This window comes from Haemaphysalis longicornis, unplaced genomic scaffold (assembly GCF_048455015.1).
Source record: "Haemaphysalis longicornis isolate Haplotype H1 unplaced genomic scaffold, Haemaphysalis longicornis Haplotype H1 scaffold_12, whole genome shotgun sequence".
NCBI classification, from domain to species: domain Eukaryota; kingdom Metazoa; phylum Arthropoda; class Arachnida; order Ixodida; family Ixodidae; genus Haemaphysalis; species Haemaphysalis longicornis.
The window spans coordinates 24,251,116-24,272,565 of record NW_027526225.1 but is presented as its reverse complement, the minus strand read 5'-3'; the positions used below and the strand labels follow the sequence as shown (position 1 = coordinate 24,272,565).

General features: G+C 45.3%; 1 protein-coding gene across 3 annotated transcripts in view; it reads right to left on the bottom strand.

Annotated features, from left to right (window-relative positions):
* LOC144162495 (mitogen-activated protein kinase kinase kinase 1-like) overlaps positions 1 to 21,450 on the bottom strand; it is a 116,436-nt gene that overhangs the window by 28,801 nt on the left and 66,185 nt on the right. For 2 of the 3 annotated variants that reach the window (XM_077693057.1, XM_077693056.1), the window contains exons 2-11: positions 16,273 to 16,447; positions 13,752 to 13,988; positions 9,693 to 9,899; positions 8,872 to 8,988; positions 7,024 to 7,169; positions 4,989 to 5,101; positions 3,997 to 4,078; positions 2,299 to 2,539; positions 655 to 798; positions 309 to 433 (exon numbers count right to left, since the gene is read on the bottom strand). In XM_077693057.1, coding sequence (XP_077549183.1) covers positions 309 to 433; positions 655 to 798; positions 2,299 to 2,539; positions 3,997 to 4,078; positions 4,989 to 5,101; positions 7,024 to 7,169; positions 8,872 to 8,988; positions 9,693 to 9,899; positions 13,752 to 13,988; positions 16,273 to 16,431 — 1,571 coding nt within the window. In that variant the 5' untranslated portion in view covers positions 16,432 to 16,447. Of the gene's footprint in view, positions 1 to 308; positions 434 to 654; positions 799 to 2,298; positions 2,540 to 3,996; positions 4,079 to 4,988; positions 5,102 to 7,023; positions 7,170 to 8,871; positions 8,989 to 9,692; positions 9,900 to 13,751; positions 13,989 to 16,272; positions 16,448 to 20,354; positions 20,814 to 21,450 lie in introns of those variants that run through there. The other variant, XM_077693058.1, reaches the window with a different exon arrangement.

Below are 21,450 nucleotides of genomic sequence, written 5' to 3'. Positions count from 1 at the left end.
ACCCATTTTCCACCTACAGTGTCCTGCGAGCCGATGTTACGATTCAAAATGACCATGCTGCGTTTGAAATGAAATGAGAAGGAGAGATGTTCTGTTTATCTCGGGTAGATAAGATATATACAGATGAGACTTTTTTCGATGACCAATGCATACATACAATTACACAAACAGGTAAGGTGGACAGGTATTCAACTGTATAGGTAGTGGTACACAGGTAAACTAGGTACAAGACACAACATAACAGGGTTAGATAGAGAATACACTAAGACAGATATGGGTAAGACAGATAGTAGAGAGATGGCGCGTACTTGTTTCCGCCGTCTGCACACTTGATGAGCACCGCCCGCACAATGTTCCGCACGCGGTCCTGAAGGTTTCGGAGGTCTTCCAGCATGGCGCACGGACTCAGCACCAGCATGGACTTGAAGCAACGCTGTCGGAAAGAAACATACCCGACTGCAGAAAGCAGGCAAGTCCTTCCCTTCATCACTTGTTATTCAGTCGTAACAATGACGAACGGTGTGAGAAAAAGGAACAAGAACAAGAATTGGCGACTTTTTCATGCCATTGCAGAGACAGTTACCGCAATTTTCAGTGCATGGATTTGCCAAGTGCACGCCAGACAGGCATCCTGGTTGCAGTAGGGTTGCTTACCAGAGCAGTGACGTAAACGCGATACACAGGGTCAGCGATGGCCTGCGCGATCACTCGGCAGCAGGCAGCCTGCACCGCTTCAATGCCCCCCCAGGGCTCCAGACACATGGGCTTGGACACGGCCTGCCGAAGGGCGTGGGTCACCTAGAAATGCAGGAAAGAGTAAACTTTCGGGGGAAAAAAGTTTATTCTTTGTGACTCGCAAAGCTGGTTGTGGAAATAATCCTCTCAGTGAACTTGCTAGGCTCCTCCAGCTTGTTGCATTGAAGAGTTGGGCATTTGCAAGCAAGACATCGTAACAGTTTTTACAGGTGTGCGTTCAGAACTAATCCAGTTACACTGACCTCCGAAAAAGAGAGCGAGGAAACTGAAGAACTAAAATGTAGTGAAGATATCGGATCTGTGCACCCCATTTCACCCCCCCAAAGAAAAGCAACATCCTTCCCGGAGGAAACAGGGGCGTTGTTGATGATGTGACAAAAAAATGCACAATTTGAGACGCCAACAGCAACAACATTGATGATTTAATTATGGCTGAAGTTTTTCATAAGATTAACATTATCTTAAGAACAAAAAAAAAAAAAGGAAGAGTGTGCAAGTTTGGAGTAGTGCACAGTCAGTTACATCCAGGGGAATAAACGAAAGGCTGGAGAGGCACCACAAAAACCAGCACTGACTTTGTAACTGTGGGGAGAGAAAGGAAAAGAGCGTTTTTAAACTATGTAACTTCATTTTTGTTATTTTGAACAATACAAATTATTTTGAAAAATACAAGTTTGAATTTTGACTCTCCCACCAAATCAGGTGTTTTCGTGACATCTGCCATTAGGTCACAAGGGCAGGTATTTAAACTTCCATGGCATCATTAGGCTCTGCAGCCTTGCTTACCGTCAGTCCCCCTAGATGGTGCTACCATACTGAGCCGCGGATCGTTGTTCGCCGTTGCATTGTTTTTGACCGTATTTGCACCTGGCTTGTTTTTGTTACGGTAGAAAGTAATCGTTTCGTGAAACATGTGGTATGCTCCACAAACAGGGTCACGTAAGGCATCACCGCTTATGCCAATCGGCCAGTTTCGTGTAAAACAACTCCAAAGCGGCGGTGCTGCTAGAAGAAGCATACTGCACCCAGTACCAACAGCAGTGCGCATCGGTACTTTTATGTTTACGTGTACCTTCGTAACTTCCATTGTTTACTCCGAAATTCTTACTGCTGTAAAATGAATATGCATTACATTTAAGTGCAAACAGCTCATTTGGCAAGCTTATAAGCCCGGCCATATCTGCGTTTCAGCCAATCGCAGCCTGCGTTTCTGCCAATGGCTTAATCTGCGTTTCAGCCAATGGCTTCAGCCAATCGCAGAGCCAGGCATATGACATCATAGGTTCCGTTGCGGGAAATGAGCCAGTGGGACGCATGGCCATTTCCTTTTGTTCCCAATTATATAGTTTATTTGAATGAAGTGTGTGTTAAACATGGTGTCAGTACGATTATATCGAGGCAATCTTGCAAATGAATTAAACTTGTGTTTTGCCTGCATGGCCTCTTCAATCCATTTACAAGCCTGTTTCCACCAACCTAAGGAGAGTTTTTTTGTTTCACAAGCTGTTTCCCTTTCAAGTAGTGCATTTTAAATAACCTCACCTGTGCCTCCACCTCGACCACTGCCGCTTCCCTCTCGGACCAGACAGTCGACACGAGGCACTGGGCCACCTCGGTGCCGAAGAACTGCATCACCAGGGTCGGTGGAGGTGACGTGGCCGACGGCGGATGCATTCCAACGGGGCGCGGCAATGGACTCGCATCCGACGCGCGTCGGAGCAGGCAATGCAGCGGGCAGGGGGGTCCCGGGATCTTCTCGTCCTCTTCCAACTGCAGGGCCTCCCTGCGAGTCGCACAACGACAGACTGAGTGAGCTGTCGGTTTCGACCAAGAGCACAGAAGTTGTAACCGCACACTTAAAGGGACAGACAACCGATTTTTGTGAAACGTATGCTCTCTATCCCAGATGAAAGGGCATCTGTTAAAACATCTTGAACCGAAACGGTTTTCCTGATCTCGCCCTAGAACATTTGAAAGCGGAATTTTTAAATCGACCAGCCTTAGGTATGCAGCCAAAAGGAATGCTAGCAAACGTGACAGTGAGCCACACGGCAACAAACTTTTAACTGGATGCGAGATGGAAAGAGGTATTTACAAATTTGCCTCCAGCTAAAACAATAATAGGGTGTGGTCTTTCCTATTCCCTTATGCGGTTTTTGAATCACACATTGAAATCGAAGAAGCTGTTTGCATACAAACACCAGTGTCCAGTTAGGGACTACATGGCCGCTTTTTGCCTGGTGGCCCCCAACACGCACGTTGGAAATAATTCTGATTCTGATTTTTGAAAATTCTGATTCTGATTTCTGAAACCTTTCTGATTTCTGAAGGTTTAGTGCCAAATTAAAATTATTTCTGCCAATTAATTCAGAATGTCTATGCGGTTACCCCACTACATAAAACGCTGGCTGTTGTATGAGCTAGAGGACGTGATTACAAAAAATCGGTTGTCTGCCTTTTTAAAGTTGTGATATTATAAATCCAGGAGGTAGAACCCAAAACTACACTTAGTTATGCGCGTAAACTGGCTTAGATCGAGCTTGCACCTTCTGTATTAAAACTTACGTCAAACGACATAAAAATGGGGTTTCGATCACGTCAAACTATTTGCGATCCCCTTCTAGTTCAAGTAATATTCAAATTGAAATCTCATTATTAGGAACTCCAGGGGTGCCTCGATATTATTCGTAATTTTGAAACATCGCTGCAGCGACAGTCCAAACATTATGGGTAATAGCCAAATTTACCAAAATAAACTACCCATCATCCCTTCAAAAAAATTTTGTTTCAGACCCTTTTAGACAACATACCAGTCGAGGACTTTCTTCATTACTGGTGGAAGTGGTCAGCGACTATATTTTTTACATTCTTTAATGAAAAACTGTCATCATGCAGCATCCAAACGTACAGACACGAACACCCATACCCATTTCAGCGTGTCAGTAGAATCGATCCTTCGTGATTAACCTTTGTGGTAATATAATTTACTTTACAAAGTGCACGGAAATATACCACGCAATACATTCTACATTCGATGTTTATAGTGATTAAATTTTGTGGTAATATAATCTACCTCACAAAGAAGCACGCGACAATATACTTTGCAATATAATCTACTTTACACAGTGGGCTACTAAGTGAACTGGTTAACAGTCTACTTTCCGTAAAAACCAGCAATATATTCGATCATATATCTGCTTCACGTAACGGGCAGTCGCATATTTCGGGAAGGAGCCTTACTTGGTAGGAAGTCCATCCTGCCAGCAACAGCGGCACAGGGGGCAGTGCACGGGATCTCCATTGCGGCTGCATTCCAGTGCCCCTAAAGAAGTGACAATCAAAGAGCATCTTCAACGTGTACACTCGGTCGGTAGCCATGGTTGATACAGCTGTGCCTAAAGTCAACAAATACTACACCGCCTCAAACCAGAGCCCCGTGAGAAGCAACGGTAAAGAGGGATAATTCAATAATATTCAGATGTAGCATAGAAAACGTAAAAAACAACAAAATGCTTCATTAAACGTTTCCCCAAGCAAGCATCCTGGGTAAAAATTTCCCCTAAGTACCTAGAAAACATAACAAACAACAAAAGGTCTAACAACATTTTACCAACAAAACAGTTTTCACAAACACTTCCAACACTGCTGGTTGTGGTAGCATTAAATACAAGACATTCTCAAAATGAGCAAAAGGCCACTGCAGAGCTTTCTGCAGGTGTAAATAAAAATTTAAATTCACGATGTTTAACTAAGCGGCCCCGCATAACTAAACAATGCTAATGATCGTTAGCAATCATAGATAAGGCCAGAAGGCAAAACAATCTTTTGTTGAACATCTGTGAACAACTGTGAATTTCAGTTGTTAACCAACTGTGAGTTTCACCAAGCTGAGGTCCTCGTTTGAACAATCCAAGGCTGAGAAATGTAAATATTTGCCCCACCATGAATTTTTTTAAAATTGCAGTTGGTTCAACTGCAATTTCACTTTATTTCGGTTTCAAACTGTGCTAGAAACGACTGTATTTTCTGTCTTCTCGTTTGATTTTAAAATGAGACATACAGCCCGCACCCAGTTTTTTCAGACCTGGCAGGGACTGCGAAAACATCGCAAAAATTTGGCATTCAAAAAAAAAAAAATCAGACAACCGTATTTGGTTGCCTCTTACCCTCCCAGTGGCCACCACAGACGCATTAAAAGGCCTCAGCATGCAAAAACAACAGAACACACTCACAGATGGCGCTGCAGTGATGGTGCAATCTGTTGCGGCATCCCTTCTCGCAGGTGACCACAGACTCGCCTTCGAACATCTCCAGCAGGCAGATGGGGCAGGTGCTGGCCTCATCTCTGCAAGGCATCACAAAATTGTCACTTTCTCTTATAAAAAAAAAAAAAAAAAAAAAAACCTCATCACCATTATCATCCTCATCATCACCAGTCTATCTACGCCCACTGCAGGGCAAAGGCCTCGCCCATCAATCTCTCATTAGCCCGGTCCTTTGCTAACTGCGACCAAATTATCATCATAAACTTCTTGATCTCATCTGCCCATCTAACTTTCTGCCGCCATCGGCCACGCTTGCCTTCTCTAGGCAAGCGTGGCCCTTAACTCTTTCGGGACCGCTCCATAGGCCATCGATCACATATGATCGATGGTTTCGCGAGCCTGCAGAATACAAATTTTCGCTCGATGGAACACCTAGCGACATCTAGGAGATAGTTTGAAAACTGAAGTTTTCTCTTTTGTGAAGTTTCTTTTTTTATCGCGGCAACGCATCAGGCGGCAACGCATCAGATATTTTATTCTGACGGGCAGTGGTTTCGAATGTAAACAAACATGGCGTCATACTCGCGCGAGCGCAATAAGAAATCCACCTCGTCTCGTCTCGCATATCTTCGCCTTCTACTGTGGATTTTAACGATGAGAGTGGCAGTGAAGAGTCGGAATGTGGCTTTAGAGATCGGATTTCAGCTCGAGTGAGGATTCGGGTGTCAATCAGCCAGGAACATCAAATCGCGCTCAAAGGTGGGTGTTGGTTTCGGTTTCAATTGGCTCTGGAGTGGGTATGTGCGCTCGAAATATGCTCTAGCTGGTTTATATTTATTCGCTAGGGTGTCAACTACCTATGGTGGTGATCTGCTGCCACCAGCGCAGAAACGGATCAAGTTTTCATTGAGACGAGAGCCCAGCGTGTACCTGGGCGACGACGTAGCCATGGCCCTAGTGCCAAAGAGATCACACACAAAACAAAAAACCAGTTACACCTAGCCGCATCAAACTTTGGAGATGAAGAAACAAAGCATTGTGTTAGATTTTGTATATCCTGAAATAATTTTATTCTTTTTTAATATTTTTATATTTACGCTTTTTTCTATCTTTTTCTGCGGTTTTTTTACGAAGTTCTCACTTTCAGATTTTTTCATGGTTCTATCGTCAGTGTTTAAGTAAAACTTGGTATTGTATGTCAAAGAACATATAATTAGCTGCATTTTGGTATATGCTAAGGCAGGATGGTGCCTTTGCTTTGTGTAATAAAAAATTTGTACCGAGACCTCCCTTTTTCATCACTTTTTCTGGCGGTCCCGAAAGAGTTAATTAATGACCAACAGTTATCTTGCCTTTGCATTACATGCCCTGCCCACGTCCATTTCTTCTTAATTTCTACTAATATGTCCTTAACACGCGTTTGTTCGCATTATTCACACTCTCTTCTTGTCCCTTAATGTTACACCTATCGTCTTCCGTTCCATTGCCAGCTGAGTCGTCCTCAATTTAAGTTGAACCCTCTTAGTGATCCTCCCAGTTTCTGCCCCGTAGGTGAGTACCCGTAAGATGCAGCTGTCATACACTTTCTTCTTCAGGGACAATGGTAGGCTGCCATTCATTGTCCCAGAATGACTGCCAAATGCACTCCACCCCATTCTTATCCCTCTAATTATCTCTGCCTCATGGTTGGGATCCAGGGTCACAGCTTGGCTTAAGTAGATACATTCGCTTACCAGTTCCATGGCCTCGCCACCTATCTCAAACCACTGTGCTGTCCCGAGGTTGTTGATCATTACTTCAGTTTTCCTCATATTAATTTTCAGGCCCCTGGTTCTACTCTGTTTGTCCAGTGCCGTAAGCATGCTTAGCAAATAAAAATATCGCGAGACAAATTAACATGTTCATTCATACTTCTTTTGGGTGGACTAAGTAATTATTGTACGTGGCCAGCGTAGGAATCAACTTCGAAATATTAGTCGTGTAGCCGAATTCGTTAACTTACCCGTCGCTGGCCTTGGCCGAGCTATCATCGGCAGCCTCCAAAGTCTTGAGTTGGTCTTCTGGTGACTTGGGATCCGTCAGGGAGCAGTCAGATTGCTGGGAAGATCTCCGCCGGGACACAGAAAAGCCCTGAAGGAGTTCGTCCACCTAGAACAACACAAGCAAAAAATGAAGTTGTGTTCACTTGTACAGAATGCCACACCGCACTTGTATAAAACTCATGCAACAATATTACCAATCACAAAATACACTACATGACAAGGTAAGGGCCCTTCATTTCTGGGTAACACCTGGAAACAACTGGTACTGCCTGGTAATAACATTTAAAATTTCGCCATCCAAGATCACATTTATGATAACAAAAAGGGGCTGCTGTCAGGAACAAAACTCTTCAAGGAAAAATAGAAATGCACTGAAAAAATATAACTGAGCATTTTTTTTTTCCACGGAACTGTAGTGATACGTTTAACTATGAAAAATTATATTTCGTTCTATAGTTTGCAGCAAAAAACTTCCTTCAAAAAGAGAGATCGGACTCTGCATGTTAGCAGCGAATTGGCAGAAGAGAAGTTTCCAGAGGTAGTTACTAGAAATCCCCACGGCAGCCCAAAGCAAACACTCCACTGCGTTATTCTTCATTACCAATGGAAGCAGCTCTTAAATGAAACCAGAATGATGGTAACTACGTACCTGTTCAGAGCAAGTATTGGCATTTCTCTAGTTCTGATAAATTTTTTTCGTTACGATACCGTCCTTTGTTGTACATTAATTCCGTCAGTACTGTATTCATTGTAAAAAAGATTAACGGCGCCGAAAAATATTTCTTGCCTCTAAAAATAAAAGTCGAATTTTTAGGAGACGCAAGCAAGAACCCCATTGCTCGCCGGTGTGTAACTTTCAAAATAGCACCCAATCTTTATCCCAAATTTCCCGACCTTACTTAATTAAAGGCAAGTAAGATCTAAAGATCACCGTAAAAGTGGTCATTCTAGGACATATTTAATTAACAAAAAATGCTAGAATGACCAGGAAACAGTAAGCTCACTAAACATGCGCAACGGCTTTCGTTAACAAATTGTAATACCGGTTCAGCGTCCCTGTCACAGGTCAACGCATCAAATGCCACAAAATGCCCAGATGTGCCAGTAATACCCCAGCTACACTAGAGCCCGAATGTCATTTGAACCAAATGTCATTTGACTCAAATGGGGTGCTTCGAACGCCATTCAGAGTCCGCCGTGCTACACTACAGTTTCGAGGGCATTTGAAAGCGTTCACAATTGCTCGCCGCGCTGTAGTGGCGCTGCTGTCACCTCGTTCCGTTTTCGTACAATAATACAACAATCAAATTTAGGAGCAGTCTAAGGCAGTAAAATGATATAAAATTAGAAGAGACACCAGTTTTGACTCTAATGTGGCGGCTGTCTTGCGTAGTTTTTTTTTTTTTTTGCAACTGGCCCACTGGTTTTGAGAGTATGAAAATTAAATATGTTGATTTCATGTTTTAAGTGAATGAACAGTGAACAAAGTTCCACAAACAAAAATATTTTGCTTGCTTTACGTACGAAAGTATTATATTTTTTTTTTATTGCCGATCGGAGACGCTGCGTGCGAGAGTGCTACAGATGGCATTTGAAACCCCGAACGTCTCTCTCGGTGCTCATTTGGCTCGAATGTCATTTGAGCCGAACGGCATTTTAAAACCTAGTGTAGCAGCACAACTTGGCGTTTGAGTCAAATGACGTTTGGTTCAGATGACATTCGGACGCTAGTGTAGCAGGGCTATAAGTCGACATTCCTTCCATCTCCTTACCAGCCCAAAAGTTTCAAGACACGCCGCCGCCCTCACCTCAAAGTCCTTGAGGGTTTTCCTAAACAGTCGAGCATCCGTGTCAGTCACGCGCAGAACTCTCAGCATCACAAACAGCAGGTGGACGCAGTGGGGGCCCCTGGCGCAACTGCAGCTCTGAAACGACGACAGGAGAAGCACGCAGCTCGGTCAGCAACTCCACTTCCTGGTTTCTTGCTTATCGCCAACTCAAGTGATAGACTCCACTGACCCAAAGGTTACGCCACTAGACAACGCCATGATCGTACAATAACTCCGTTCCAAACCCGCAATAATTGCTTCAAATATTCTTTTTTCCCTGGAACTGTGCAGGATTGGAATAGTCTAAATAACCATCGAGTCACAAAACAATCTTCAGCATCCTTTGCCGCTGGTCTAGAATAGAAGAGAAAATAATTTTACTTGTGTGCTAGCTTTGTTTTCTTTTCGTAAAATGAGAGTGATGTTTCATCTGTATGACTGATTTTGTCACGTTTGTTTACGTTTGTAAAACGCAAGTGATGGTTCGTTGTTTGCCTTGTGTGATATGGCTGCCTACTATGTGAAATGTGAGTGACTGTTCCATCTGTTTGCCTGGCGTTCGTCTTTTGTACTCACCTGCTAAAATCCCGCCAGGGGACTGCAGCACCCACAAATAAAATAAATAAGCAAAATAAAATAAACAAATACACTTCTCAGTAGTCCTTCTCATGCCTATCATGCCCCTTGCAAGTTCAGCACTTGCTCGAACCAAACTGTCTTCTAGTCGTTCAAGGCACCACGGAGACAAAACACAACTTTCTTTGCCCAATTTGAAAGAAGTACAGCCTTTGTCTCCTCACCTGTGGTCCAAGCACCACGTTGAACCGGTGGTCGGGTTGGTCGGCAGCGATGAGGAACGAGCGCGGCCCACGCTGGCACAGCAGGTACAGCCGCACGCCGCGGCGCACCTGAAGCACCCGCCTACGGATCGACTCGGCTAGTTCGGGTGAGCAATCCAGTTGCTGGCCGGGAGAAGGGCTGCGCCGTCGGGTCGGAGAAGTGCCGCGCTAGAAAAGGGCGACAAGACAAAAATCAGCTTCCCCCTAAACAAAAACCACTGAATTGACTGATCGACCGCTTAATGACTAATACCTGTGCTACACGAGCGTTTGAAAGGACATTTGAGTTGAATGCCCTTCTAAATTTCAAATGCCATTCGAACTGGAAGGAGAAGTTTCGCCAATCTACATGACAATCCTCAAAGGCAGTTGAAAGTTTCCGCATTTGCCCGCCATATGTTTTGGTGTCGCCACTACTGCCCTGTTTCGTCATTGACAAAAATTTAATTTTGAAGTTAAAATGAGCAAAAAAACAGTTATTAGCGATCAAATTGATAACAATCTACAAGCGCGCACAAAACATGCGCTGACAGCCAGTTTTTTTTTTTTTTTTTTTTTTTTTCGCAGCGCCGGTGTTGAGAGTACCAAGTTACCTTGTGATTGTAGAGCGACTCATAGAAAACAAAAACAAGCGAGAAATTACGAAGATTGTGCGCTTTAAACCCCAATTTTTACTCGCAAATAATTGATTTTGTAATTACGGCATGCGGAAACTGCTCCCGAGAGTAGGGCTGTTTGTGTTTCAGAGGCCTTTGAGAGCCTCAAAGGTTATTATTGGTGGTGCTCCTTTGACTCAAATGGCATTTCAACTAAAGGCCTTTGAAAAACGTCGTGCAGCAGCTCAAAGGTGTCATGTGAGTAAAATGACATTCGACTCAAAGGCCTTCGAAACGCTCGTGTAGCACGGGTATAAAAATCCTCCGTACGGGCGCGCACACTCAGAATTTCAGCCAGATAGTTAGTACCGCAATCCAGACGAAGGCTTGGCTGACTTAACAATACCGGGACCTCATCACCCCATCCTTGCCAAAAATAGCCCTGCCTACGGAAAATCACGCTGCCACTTTCCCCTTCTTCCCCCTTTGAAACTAACGTGAGCATCAAAATTCCAGCTTTTCAGGCTCTTTTGGAGCAGTCTGGCGCAATTTTCACAACTGTCACGCTTTTGGAGCAGCCTGGTGCAGGAAAACAGAGTTGTATCAAAACTGCAAAATATACGCAGCTGCCTCACCCCTGTGTTAATGAGGCACATGATGAGAAAAACAAAATTGCAGATTATAAATGAGAAAATACAGTACATGTCCATACACTGCTGCATATTCTTTTGAACATGCATAGTATAAAACCTTTCAACGCAGAGCCCCAACAACGCAAGCTGCGCAAGAGAATTACAGTTCATGATATATTTATGGCAATTCAAGCAATAGGTTCAACTGGCAGCCTTTTTTTAAGGACACCCGAAAACAGTATCATTAATGACTAAACAAAACACAACTGCAACAAAAAATAAATAGCGTTTCAGCTTCCAGAAGGAAGAGAAGAAAAAAAAAGCCGTCAGTTACAGGGTCAAACAGCTGCTCGGCAAACGTGCCAAGCCAAGTATCCGTACAAATCAGAAATGTCTCGAAATTTTCAACTCCAGCAATTAGATTGCACTGATGCTCAACTAGGCCAACAGTAATCCGTAAAGGAGCTTCAACAAATGGCACATTCACGCAAGCAGAACAATAATAACGACCGCCACTCCATCATTCCCCCCTCCCCAACTCGACCGTTTTTTTGCATAGCTGAATTCCTTAGCGACCGACACACTTACCATGCAGCGACGCAAGAACAATTGTTCGGGCAGTCCAAGAAATATGGGAAAAGAGAGAAGCCCTTCGCGTGGAGTGCTGCACTGCTAGTGAGAACGGCGAAGCAATGGCCCACACAATGGATGATCGCGTGTCAATGAACACCCCCAGGGGGACAGCTGCAGGCGAGAAAAGGTCATCGACCTGTCTTGCGTTGTTTTGAAAACAGGTGCGCCAAGCAAGCGCTGCCGACCGCCCAAAAGAGAAGGTCCTTGCACTGGGAGTCATCGGGACATGTAAATGGCAATGGCCTCGAGAGTAGTTTTCCGCCGCTAGTACTCTCCCCGTACGAGCTAAGCAAGAACAACAAAAAAAGAGTAATGAGGCGTCTTCTGGGACAGGGCTGATGAACAAGAGGCCACTGGCTTGCTACGAACGTAGAAAAGAACACGCGCGAGGCGCTGCTTCCTGCATTGTTGAGCGGACTTTTCCGAGCTATTTGAATTTCAAGCGTTCAGATCACGCAGCGAAAGAAAGCCTCTACTCCGAAATATTTCCCTCGCATGAGCTTGCCAAAGCACCATCAAACAAAACTACGCCATTTTAGAAGACACTAGCACTCATATTTGCAAGTATGAGGTACACCAAGCAAAGGTAGCGACCCCGATTACTTAAATGGCTGTGGTGAGTGAGCATTTACTTAGTCACTACTAACAAAAAACAATTTAAAAGTGACCAACTCGAAGGGCTGGCTAAGTGACAAGTTGCTTCTGCGAAGTAGGAGGCAAGCGCTACGCGTAGGCTTTATCTGTGCAGCCCTAGCAAATGAGGTGGAAGAATGGCTGTGGCTAAACATCTGGCTCGCGGTACGGCTTCTTTCGTTTTGGTTTTGCTGCCTGTCTCATTGCCTGCTACGTAAACACTCGTATTAGCACAACACTTGTCTGCCCGTGGTTTTGTGCACGTGAGGTTGCCTAGACAAAATGCCTGCTTTGCGGTTAATGTAACATGCCGCTGTTCTTTTCTCGCCAATTATTGCACTCTCTGAATTGCTTTCTCTTTCAGCATTCTTCTTTCAGGCATGCAGCAGTCATTTTTTATTTCATTCCGTACACCAACTCACAATTTCGACATCAGTTTGCCACCCACTCGATGCTTTCAATTTTATTGAAAATTTGCCATTAATCTTGCTTATAAATAACTGTCGTTATACATCGTTATCTCTGCGGCATGGAAGTGATTCTTGAACAGACAGGTAGGTTGGAAAATGCCTCGAGATACAACTTTATATCACTGAAGCAGCAAATAATTGCGTAGTAGTTACCAGAAATGTTTAACGGCCAACCAAATATGAGCGCACAGCAACAAGTCGGGGCTCACCAAATGCCGATAAATCACACTAAGCACAGTATGAGTTTGTTTTCAGTGCATGGTGAGACGTTAGCACCTCAAATCGGTTTCAGGAGGTTACATTTGAAATTGCCCCCAAACTACCCCGAGAAAAGCTTCACAACTAGACAACTACAGTTGAATCTCGTTATCATGAACACTGATATAGCGAATTATCGGCTATAGCGAAATAAATACGAACTTTGGTTGGTCACGCTTCATTTCAATGGCCCTTATTCTTTCATAACGAAAGTGAAACTGTGAGGGCCGCGCGCCCTATCGGACATAACAAAGAAATATTTGACCAGGAGGCTGAGAAGCTACTTGGAAAAACTCCCGGCGTCCGAAACTGCTGAAGTAGAAAAGGCCCCTTGTTCGTGGACACTGTGGAAGACTTCATCCTGCTCAGTGCTGGGAATTGCCGCCAGGCAAAGGTCACATCCTTCCTCGAAAAAATAGGAACACAGGCCTGTTTTGTCAAGTTACCTCGGTTCTGTTTGAATTTCCCGTTTCATGTTCTTCTTCATTGAGCTTGAAATGCCACAAGGAGGAAGATAATGGTGACCTTGTTTATAGTAGAGGTTCGAAGATTCAAATAATGCGTTTTTGTATCAAGGGTTTTTTTGCGGGAGGCAGGTCACCGATTAGTTTGAACCGATTTTGAGCTCCACTGTTACAACGAACATCGGATATAACGAACTAAATTACTGTCCCGATACTACTTCGTTAAAACGAGGTTCGACTGTCTGATAGCACAGCAACGGGTCAGAACTTATTCGTCAGTGATTAAACGCTGATCGAATGCATTAAACTTAAACGACTATCGGCTTGCACTCACCGAGCGGCGGGATGTCGGTGTCGTTGATCGGTGTCGCGGGGTCGTCGTGGTTCGTGTCGTCTCGGAGCCCTCGACCGCACAGGGAGGGTCCGGAGCTTCGGGGGGTCGGACGGGGGGCGGTGGAGGAGATGGCTTGCGGCTGGGCCTCTTGGTGGCGAAAGAAGCCCCCGTGCCTTCTCGCTGGGGGGTGATGCTACTGGTGGTGGTGGTGGTTCCATCGGTCGGCCTTTGGTCAGCCTGTTGTTGGTGTGGGAGGTGAACACAGAAGAGGGGTGGAGGTCTCTGCTTTAGATAAAGGTGTAACCTTCACTACGTGCGCTCTTTGAAGTACAGTAGATCCTCATTAATAACAAAGCCCTTTGTTATAACTGATGTCGTTAAAAGCAGGGATGATATTGCTCTCCCTGCACTGCGGTTGGACTCTGAAAAACTTTAAGCCTTTCAGACGCCGCTCGCTATTTCCCCCTACAAATCTTTTTGTTTTTTCTATGCTCTGTATCTCACCAAATCAGATGAATTGGCAGGTTACTGACCCTTACACAATCAGCGTTTTTTTTTTCACAGTCATGTACAGAATTGTGTACATAGCGTCACAAAGGTCAGGAGCGTCAAGTAACACTGAAAATTTACATATGCGTCTACGTTTGTGTGATATGCATTCTTTCTATATTTTTTTAGTACCGCACTCTTTTGTGAAAACAAGGAGGAAAAGTTGAAAAAGCTCACCCGCTGAAGCTGTCGCGTGTCGCCATTTTGTTTGTTTATGCTCTTAGTAATCTTAACAGCCGACAGATGGCCCTAAAATCTTCATTGTTAGACGAAGGATACAAAACTATGCTAAACTAGTGAAAACATTCAGCTTCGGTGTTTCCTTTTGTAAAAAAACAGCAGGACTGAAACGTACACAGTTGTGTACATAGCGTCTAAAAGGGTCAAGTGTCAATTCGAATGAAGCGATTTCTTTGTAATAAGGATTTACTGCATACTGGGCATATTACCTGTGTAGGCATTACGGAACTCTATACGTTATGTCCAGTAAGAGAAAATGGAGCATTTGCTCTCACTCATAAGGAGTGCTTGTAAAATTACTGCACAGGCAAGCAGATCTGGACGGCACACTTGTTGCTGAGAAAGACGTCTGGCAGTTAAGGGACAAACTCGTGAGACGTTGGCTGAACCACATCAATGTAGCTTGCTTCTGATGACCTACTTTCTTTTCCCCAGCTTTGTATTATTTGAATATGCGCAGAAAGCTTCACAACTGTGGCAAGAAAAACGTACGGGTGGCAACCATTTGGCTACAAAAGAAGGTGCAAGTTTCTTAAAATTTCCCAGTTACAAAAAAATTAACTGCTTTAAAACTTTGTTTGCATTGGTGCCCACAATGTAAAGCAGTAAACTGGAAAAGAGAAAAGTGTAGCACTCTGCCTAGGTGGGTAAATGGCGGTAAAAGTGACGAACCCAAGGGTTTTTGCAAGCGAAGCCACGCCAGCCCCATGCATGCTTTATAACACTTTTCTATTAAGGTGTACAGAAGGCAGGCACAAACACCCATCATTGGTGCTGTCATAGATAAACGATTACCTTTGTGGGTGCACATAAGTGCACTACAATACCTTTCTGGCTGTCTGCACAAGCATGGCTCGATTCCGGGTAACCATTGAATTCTCACACCCTTATCACAAAACAAAATCAGGTTCCACCTGAGAGGTCACGCACGACTAAACAGATGCTGCAAAGCAAAGCCACGGCAACTCGCCTAACACGTTACACCGCTGCGAGACCCATATCTCGTGACAAGGTGAAGCGAAGGCTAAAATCCCCAGAGGCAGAGCGAGCCCCCTTTCACAACCACGTCACCGTGACATCCCAATGTCACCGTTGTGACACCCCGCATCACTATTGTGATACCCGCGCATCACCATTGTGACACCTAGGCGTCACCATTGTGACAACACTGCGATGTTATCGCCGCCGTTACGTCAGAAAGAACGTGTCCCACACTTGACAGCAGTGTTGGTCGCTTCACTTCAGCGGCATGCGTGAGACTGGCAACCATTCCCTCGCATGTTTCGTCAGCGAGTTTCGTCAGCTGCCACTTCCCTTATGCCCTCCCTGTCTGTTAAAACGACTCGTCCAACACGTGGGAAACCCATTTCATTCATGTTTTCTTTTTACGTCGTGCATTAAGGTACATTGGCAAGGTGCTGCTTTCAAGGGCACGAAGGAAATATGCTCAACAGCTAAAAAGGCCACAAAAGCAAAATACAAGTCTGGTTCATTATTAAAAACACTGATCTGTCCTAACGACATTAATGCCGATTCTATCAAAATTTCAAAGTTCCTCAACATTCCGTGTGTTTTTTCAGTGAAAGGAAACATCTTTCGTGGCTGAAATGGAGCTGAGTGAGTTACTAAAGTCTCGTTCTTCGAAACTGAACAAAGTTGTATTTAATTTTGCATTCGTGGCCCCTTTAATGAATCTGAAAACGAAAAGAGGGAGAAAGAGTCGCACACTCACGGCGGCGTTGTCGTGCTTCACACACAGGGGCGCCCTTCTGGGGTGCGAAGACCACGACGCACCCGCGCTGGTGTTCTTGCTGTGAGCTTGCAGCTTCTCTTTGATGTCGCGCACCGACACCGGGTGCACTTGCTGCAGCCGATCCAGCTGGGTAGCCATGTCTCCCGGATGGCTCCTGCACGAGCCAAAGCCGAAGCCACAACACCGTCAGCCCAGCTGTCCCTAGACGCACAGCTATCACCACTAGACACGGGCTGTCCCTAGACACACACTGTCCCTAGACAAGTGCTATCGCTAGACGCATTGCCACTCCATTGCGAGTCAAAACAGGAATGGCCTCGTGGAGCCCTTGAAAACTTTCTGAGGGAGGCTGTTTGTTGATTGTTCGGCTGCTACACGCATATGCTCCTTTGAAAGAGCAGAAAGCGGTTCAAAGACCTCGTGTTTACGAAACAGAACATTCCAAAAGGTGAGGAAGTGCAACACGAAGGAAAACATTTCACTGAAGACCTTGAGGGATGATGGATGGCTAAAAGGAATCGTTTTCTCCCTCTATTGATACAAATATGTGATTAATCAACGATACAACTGAACTTGAGAATTATAACACAAATGCACAAAGATGTTTTTTAACACATTTCCTTTCTCACTGATGTATTTAAAAAAAGTGAAGCTTCAAGTGAAGCTTCATGGAAGGCAAAGTAATAACGCCAGAGTTACGATACGCCTCCTCACATTTCCCTTGCAAGCCAAGTGTTCCGTCTACAGTATAACACCGCCCTATAATTCATCCACGAGGGAGATACATTCACACCGTCACCTTTCGACTCTTCCGCCAATTTTTTTGTTCACCCCCGACAATAACAAGACACGTCAGCAGCCCGCGCAGCCCTCAGTGGCGCAAACAAGACGTACACGTGCCAGTCGTTTTGTCGGGCACGCAGGCGAAGATGGAGGTGCTACCGACCTCTCGAAGCCCTCCGGAAAAGGTGACGCCTCGTTTCTCACTCGCCCCCTAGAGCATTGTCCACGAATGCTAGACGCCCAGCCAAAACAAGTCGTGCCAGGCTCACCAGACGACAAAGAGAAGGCATCGCAGAGAAGAATCAACGTGCCTGCCACTCCCGTGTCAATTCTGTTCCCCCCTTCCGCCCTCCCCTTGATACCCTAACTAGACAAGTCGCGTCAAACTTGCTAGACAACAAAGGAAGAGGTCTGCCGCATGGCAAAACCGATGTGTTTGCGATTTTGTACCCCCCCCTCCTCTGATCATTCTATAGGTGTCTTTCAACCTAAGGAAGTCATTGACTTACATCGATACACCCTTTAACTGGAAATCGACAAGCGGAAAAAGACGACAGAAAGTGATTCCTCGACGCTATAGTTTGGTTCATTAAAGCTTCACTCCGGACGGCAAAATTTTCTCACCCAAACAATTTCTGTGATCATGTACGAAACGGACGCGAATTTTTTTGAGGCTGCGAATTGAGCTTGCTTACTGTGATGTGGCTGTGCATGGCCACGAACTCATTTCTTGCCTCTTGAAAGTCTTTCTTGGGCTACTTAAACCCAGAAATTTCGGACTGGCTGTATGTCTGTCTGTCTGTCTGTGGTTCGATTCAGCCAGCCCGCCAAAGCGAAACGAAATCCGTGCAATAGTCTTATATACTCACAGGCAAATCTAAATGTCCAAGTCCGGTTTTAATGTTCATACTCGTCAACATTGTCGAACAAGAACAAGACATTACGCAAATATAAGACAGAAAAACAATACGTGAGCGATATTTGCAGCGTTTCTTCATAAAAAATTCATACACGCTTGATTTTTGCGAAATGAAATACTACATCCACTCCAGAAAAAAAATTCACTCCGCCGTCGCCTGCTGTCGCCCGCGCCACTACAGCTTCTGACGGCATTTTAAGAAATCAAGTGGCAGCAGTTATGAAAGGTTCCACTAGATAAATTCCCCGTTCTGCTTGGAACGCACGTGGAGTAGGGCAACGTAGTTCTATAAACGTTGAAGTAGGGCGCCTCGATTCATGCGCGTCTCCGCCGTACGGCAGCGCTGGCATCGAGGCACCCGGCCTGGAGCAGTGGAACGAGGTAAATTTAAATATACTTGAGCAAACCTTTAGTGTGTTTACCTTGGAAGGAGTGTGACGGCAGAGGAACAGCATTTGACGTGAGCGGGAAAGCGAAGGGAGGCATTTACTTGGCAAATGTCGACAAAGACTATCGTCTTTTGCTGACATTTGCAATTGGAAGGAGCAGATACACGGCCAATTTTTCCACTTTTATCTTTTTTATAATTGTTTCAAATTAAGTTTTGCGGCTAAATTATTTGCTGGCCATGTTGCTCTCGCTCAATTCATGTTATTGTTGAAGTTACTTTTCAAGTCTCAATTGCCCCTTCCCTACCACCCTCCATCTCACAGCTCACTTTTGGCAAAGTTTTTGGCACTCAGGTTCGAGACTTTTCGTGTTCAGGCTGTTAGCAATGCTAAATGAAATCCTTTCGCATCTTACAAAGTTTCGCATCTTACAAGTCTTTTCAATTTATAGCCCAACGTTGGGACAAAGGAGTCCCAGTGCCAGACCGTCCAGCAAAATGCTGGTACAGCGGTCACTCGAGCAAACAGCGCAGCAATGTTATGCTTGGCGGCAGAATTCTGGGTTGTTACCGCAGAAACGCCGACCTGCCTTGTTCCTACGCTAGGACCGAAACACGCAACACTGTCCATAAAAAGAAGGTTTGTATCCTCGCAACGCCTGTTGGTCACTTTCAATGCCGGAAACAACCTTTCGCGACACTGAAAAGCCGTCGCCTATAACTCCACGCACCGTGTGCTCTCGGACGACGGTTACAAAAATGCCGTGCACGTGAAAGGTCTCCCTGTGAAAGCAGCACTTCATCCTGTCCTTGCCAGAAAACTGAAAAGCCATGCTTAAAGAAAGAAGAAAACGGGCGCAAACTAGATGCAGACGAACAAGAGAAGATGCAACAGATACAGGCACCAAGTATCTGTCATATCTTCTCTCATTCATCCACGTCTAGTTTGCGCCACGTTTTCTTTTTTCTTTAAGTACGTACTAACTAGCTCAGCAACAAGTTCAGTGAAAAGCCATATTCCCCCCTGAAAAGGCAGGTGGCCAGCGAAACCGTTTAGATACACCCCAGTTTACAACTTCAAAATTATCACTTCTCTCATTTCTTTTGTAGCTAGGTAGGAATGTGCAACTGAACTTACTTTGTTGAGTCCCGCCTGATCATGCGGCCCAGAAAAATACATTAACTATAGGTAGTGTAGCTAAGGCAGAATAGGGGATGCAAGATGGAGCCTTAGCAACGGCGTCACCATAGCTGAGGAACTAGAAAAACTTAGTGGCGCCTCGAGAGAGAAGGGTGTGTGTAATGCCGGCCTGACATTAGGCCTAACGTCACGCTTTGAGGCCTCACGCCAACCGGCCCCCGCAGCTTAACGTACAACAAGAAGACGGCTCTGTGATCGCAAAAAACAACTGGAACGCCCTTCTCAGAGGCGCCTCGTGTTATTGTGTGTATGCAAATGAAGCAGACGCGCTGGCGCTGCGTTGGCCTTGCACGGTGTCCCATACATCATTCGATGGCACTTTCTGTACGGAAATGAATACGATAATCTCCATTGTATGCATATTGCCCAAGAATGCCCTCTCAAGAGGAGCGGGCCCACATGGAGGGAGAAAAGAAACAGCAGCAACGTCAACAGTGTTGTCGTGCATCTGTGATCAAAAAAGATCACGCACTGAGCGCATGAGGCAGGACAGGCATGTGAAGGGCGTAGTTTTTGAGCGGCGCGTGATACGAAAAATATCAAACCGTCTGAGGCGCAAACAACTTTTCTTGCAAAGGGTGAAACGCTTGCTTTCGCGAAAGGAAAGAAATAGCCACAAACACACTGCACTGCTGCCCCTTCTTAAGAACCCAAACACGGATAACATTTTTTTCCGCCGCGCAAGTGGGAAGGGAAATTAGACGTGTGCCAGTCGTTAAAAATACAAAATAGGTGAATGCCTTTTTTAGCCAAGAAGAAAATACAATTACCTTTCAAATCAGTCTCTCACTTTCAACAGCTCCGCTGCACACAAGCCTTTCGTGTCTCTCGACGAGGGCGCAACTTCTGCACGTGCCTCGATTATTAAAAACTGATTCTTTCAAATCACACGCCGATCACAACACTCCTCCCCTTTGTGTGGCCCCCATGCCTTTAAGGTAGAAGAGTACGCCACACCACATGTAGAATGCAATCCGCTAGGCTACACGTGCGGGCAGGTCTGCACGATACTTTCGTCAATAACGCCCGGCGGACGCAGGTAATCCAACTGTCGCAGGCGTGTTCCGAGCCACAAATTCCGTGCATACTACGTCTTCCCTCGCGGTTTTTGAAAGAGAGAGGCGCCACACGCGGAAGTCAAGCCGCTGTCTACAACAAGTGAGCGCGGACGCACTACCCATGGCGTGTGTGTGTGCACACCCCGCGCGTGCTTTGTTCCTGCCTTCCCTGCAAACAGCACGCAGGTGCTGGGCCGATCGTGTTGGTCGCCGCACAGCAGACAGCCTGCCGCCAGGTGCAACGCGTCACAAGAACAGAGGGTGTCATCCATCATGTATATACGCTACGCGCTGCGCACGTACCCGGCAGCAGCAGAGGCAGCAGCAGCAGCAGCTTGGCGTTTTCAAAATGGTGGCTGCCTTAGACGCGCGCAATACCTTCCCTTTTCCTTCTCTCTCTTTTTTTTCCTCTTGAAAAAAGACGACAAACTTATGATCATGCACTACCCCTAACCTTTCTCGCGCTGCTCCTCAGGTTGCAATTCAAAGCACAAGAGAGAAAGGCTTAGCTGCAACAGCATTTTGGCGGGCATGCTATTTCCAGCCTCTTTTTATTTTTTTTTTTCGACATGCACTAAACCATGCAGAGAAGCATCATTCGGGGCAGTGATGATCTTGCTCTCCCCCTACACACCCAGATGTTGCATCTACAGATTGAAATTTTAGCAAAAATGAGGAAGGCTAATAGGTCTTAGTCTGACTGTAAATAATGTCCTCTATCTCTTTCTCTCTCTCCCTATATATATAGGACCCAAGGAAGTAGTTCACTTAACTGAGAGTTCACTAAACTGAAAATTCGCTACCAAAA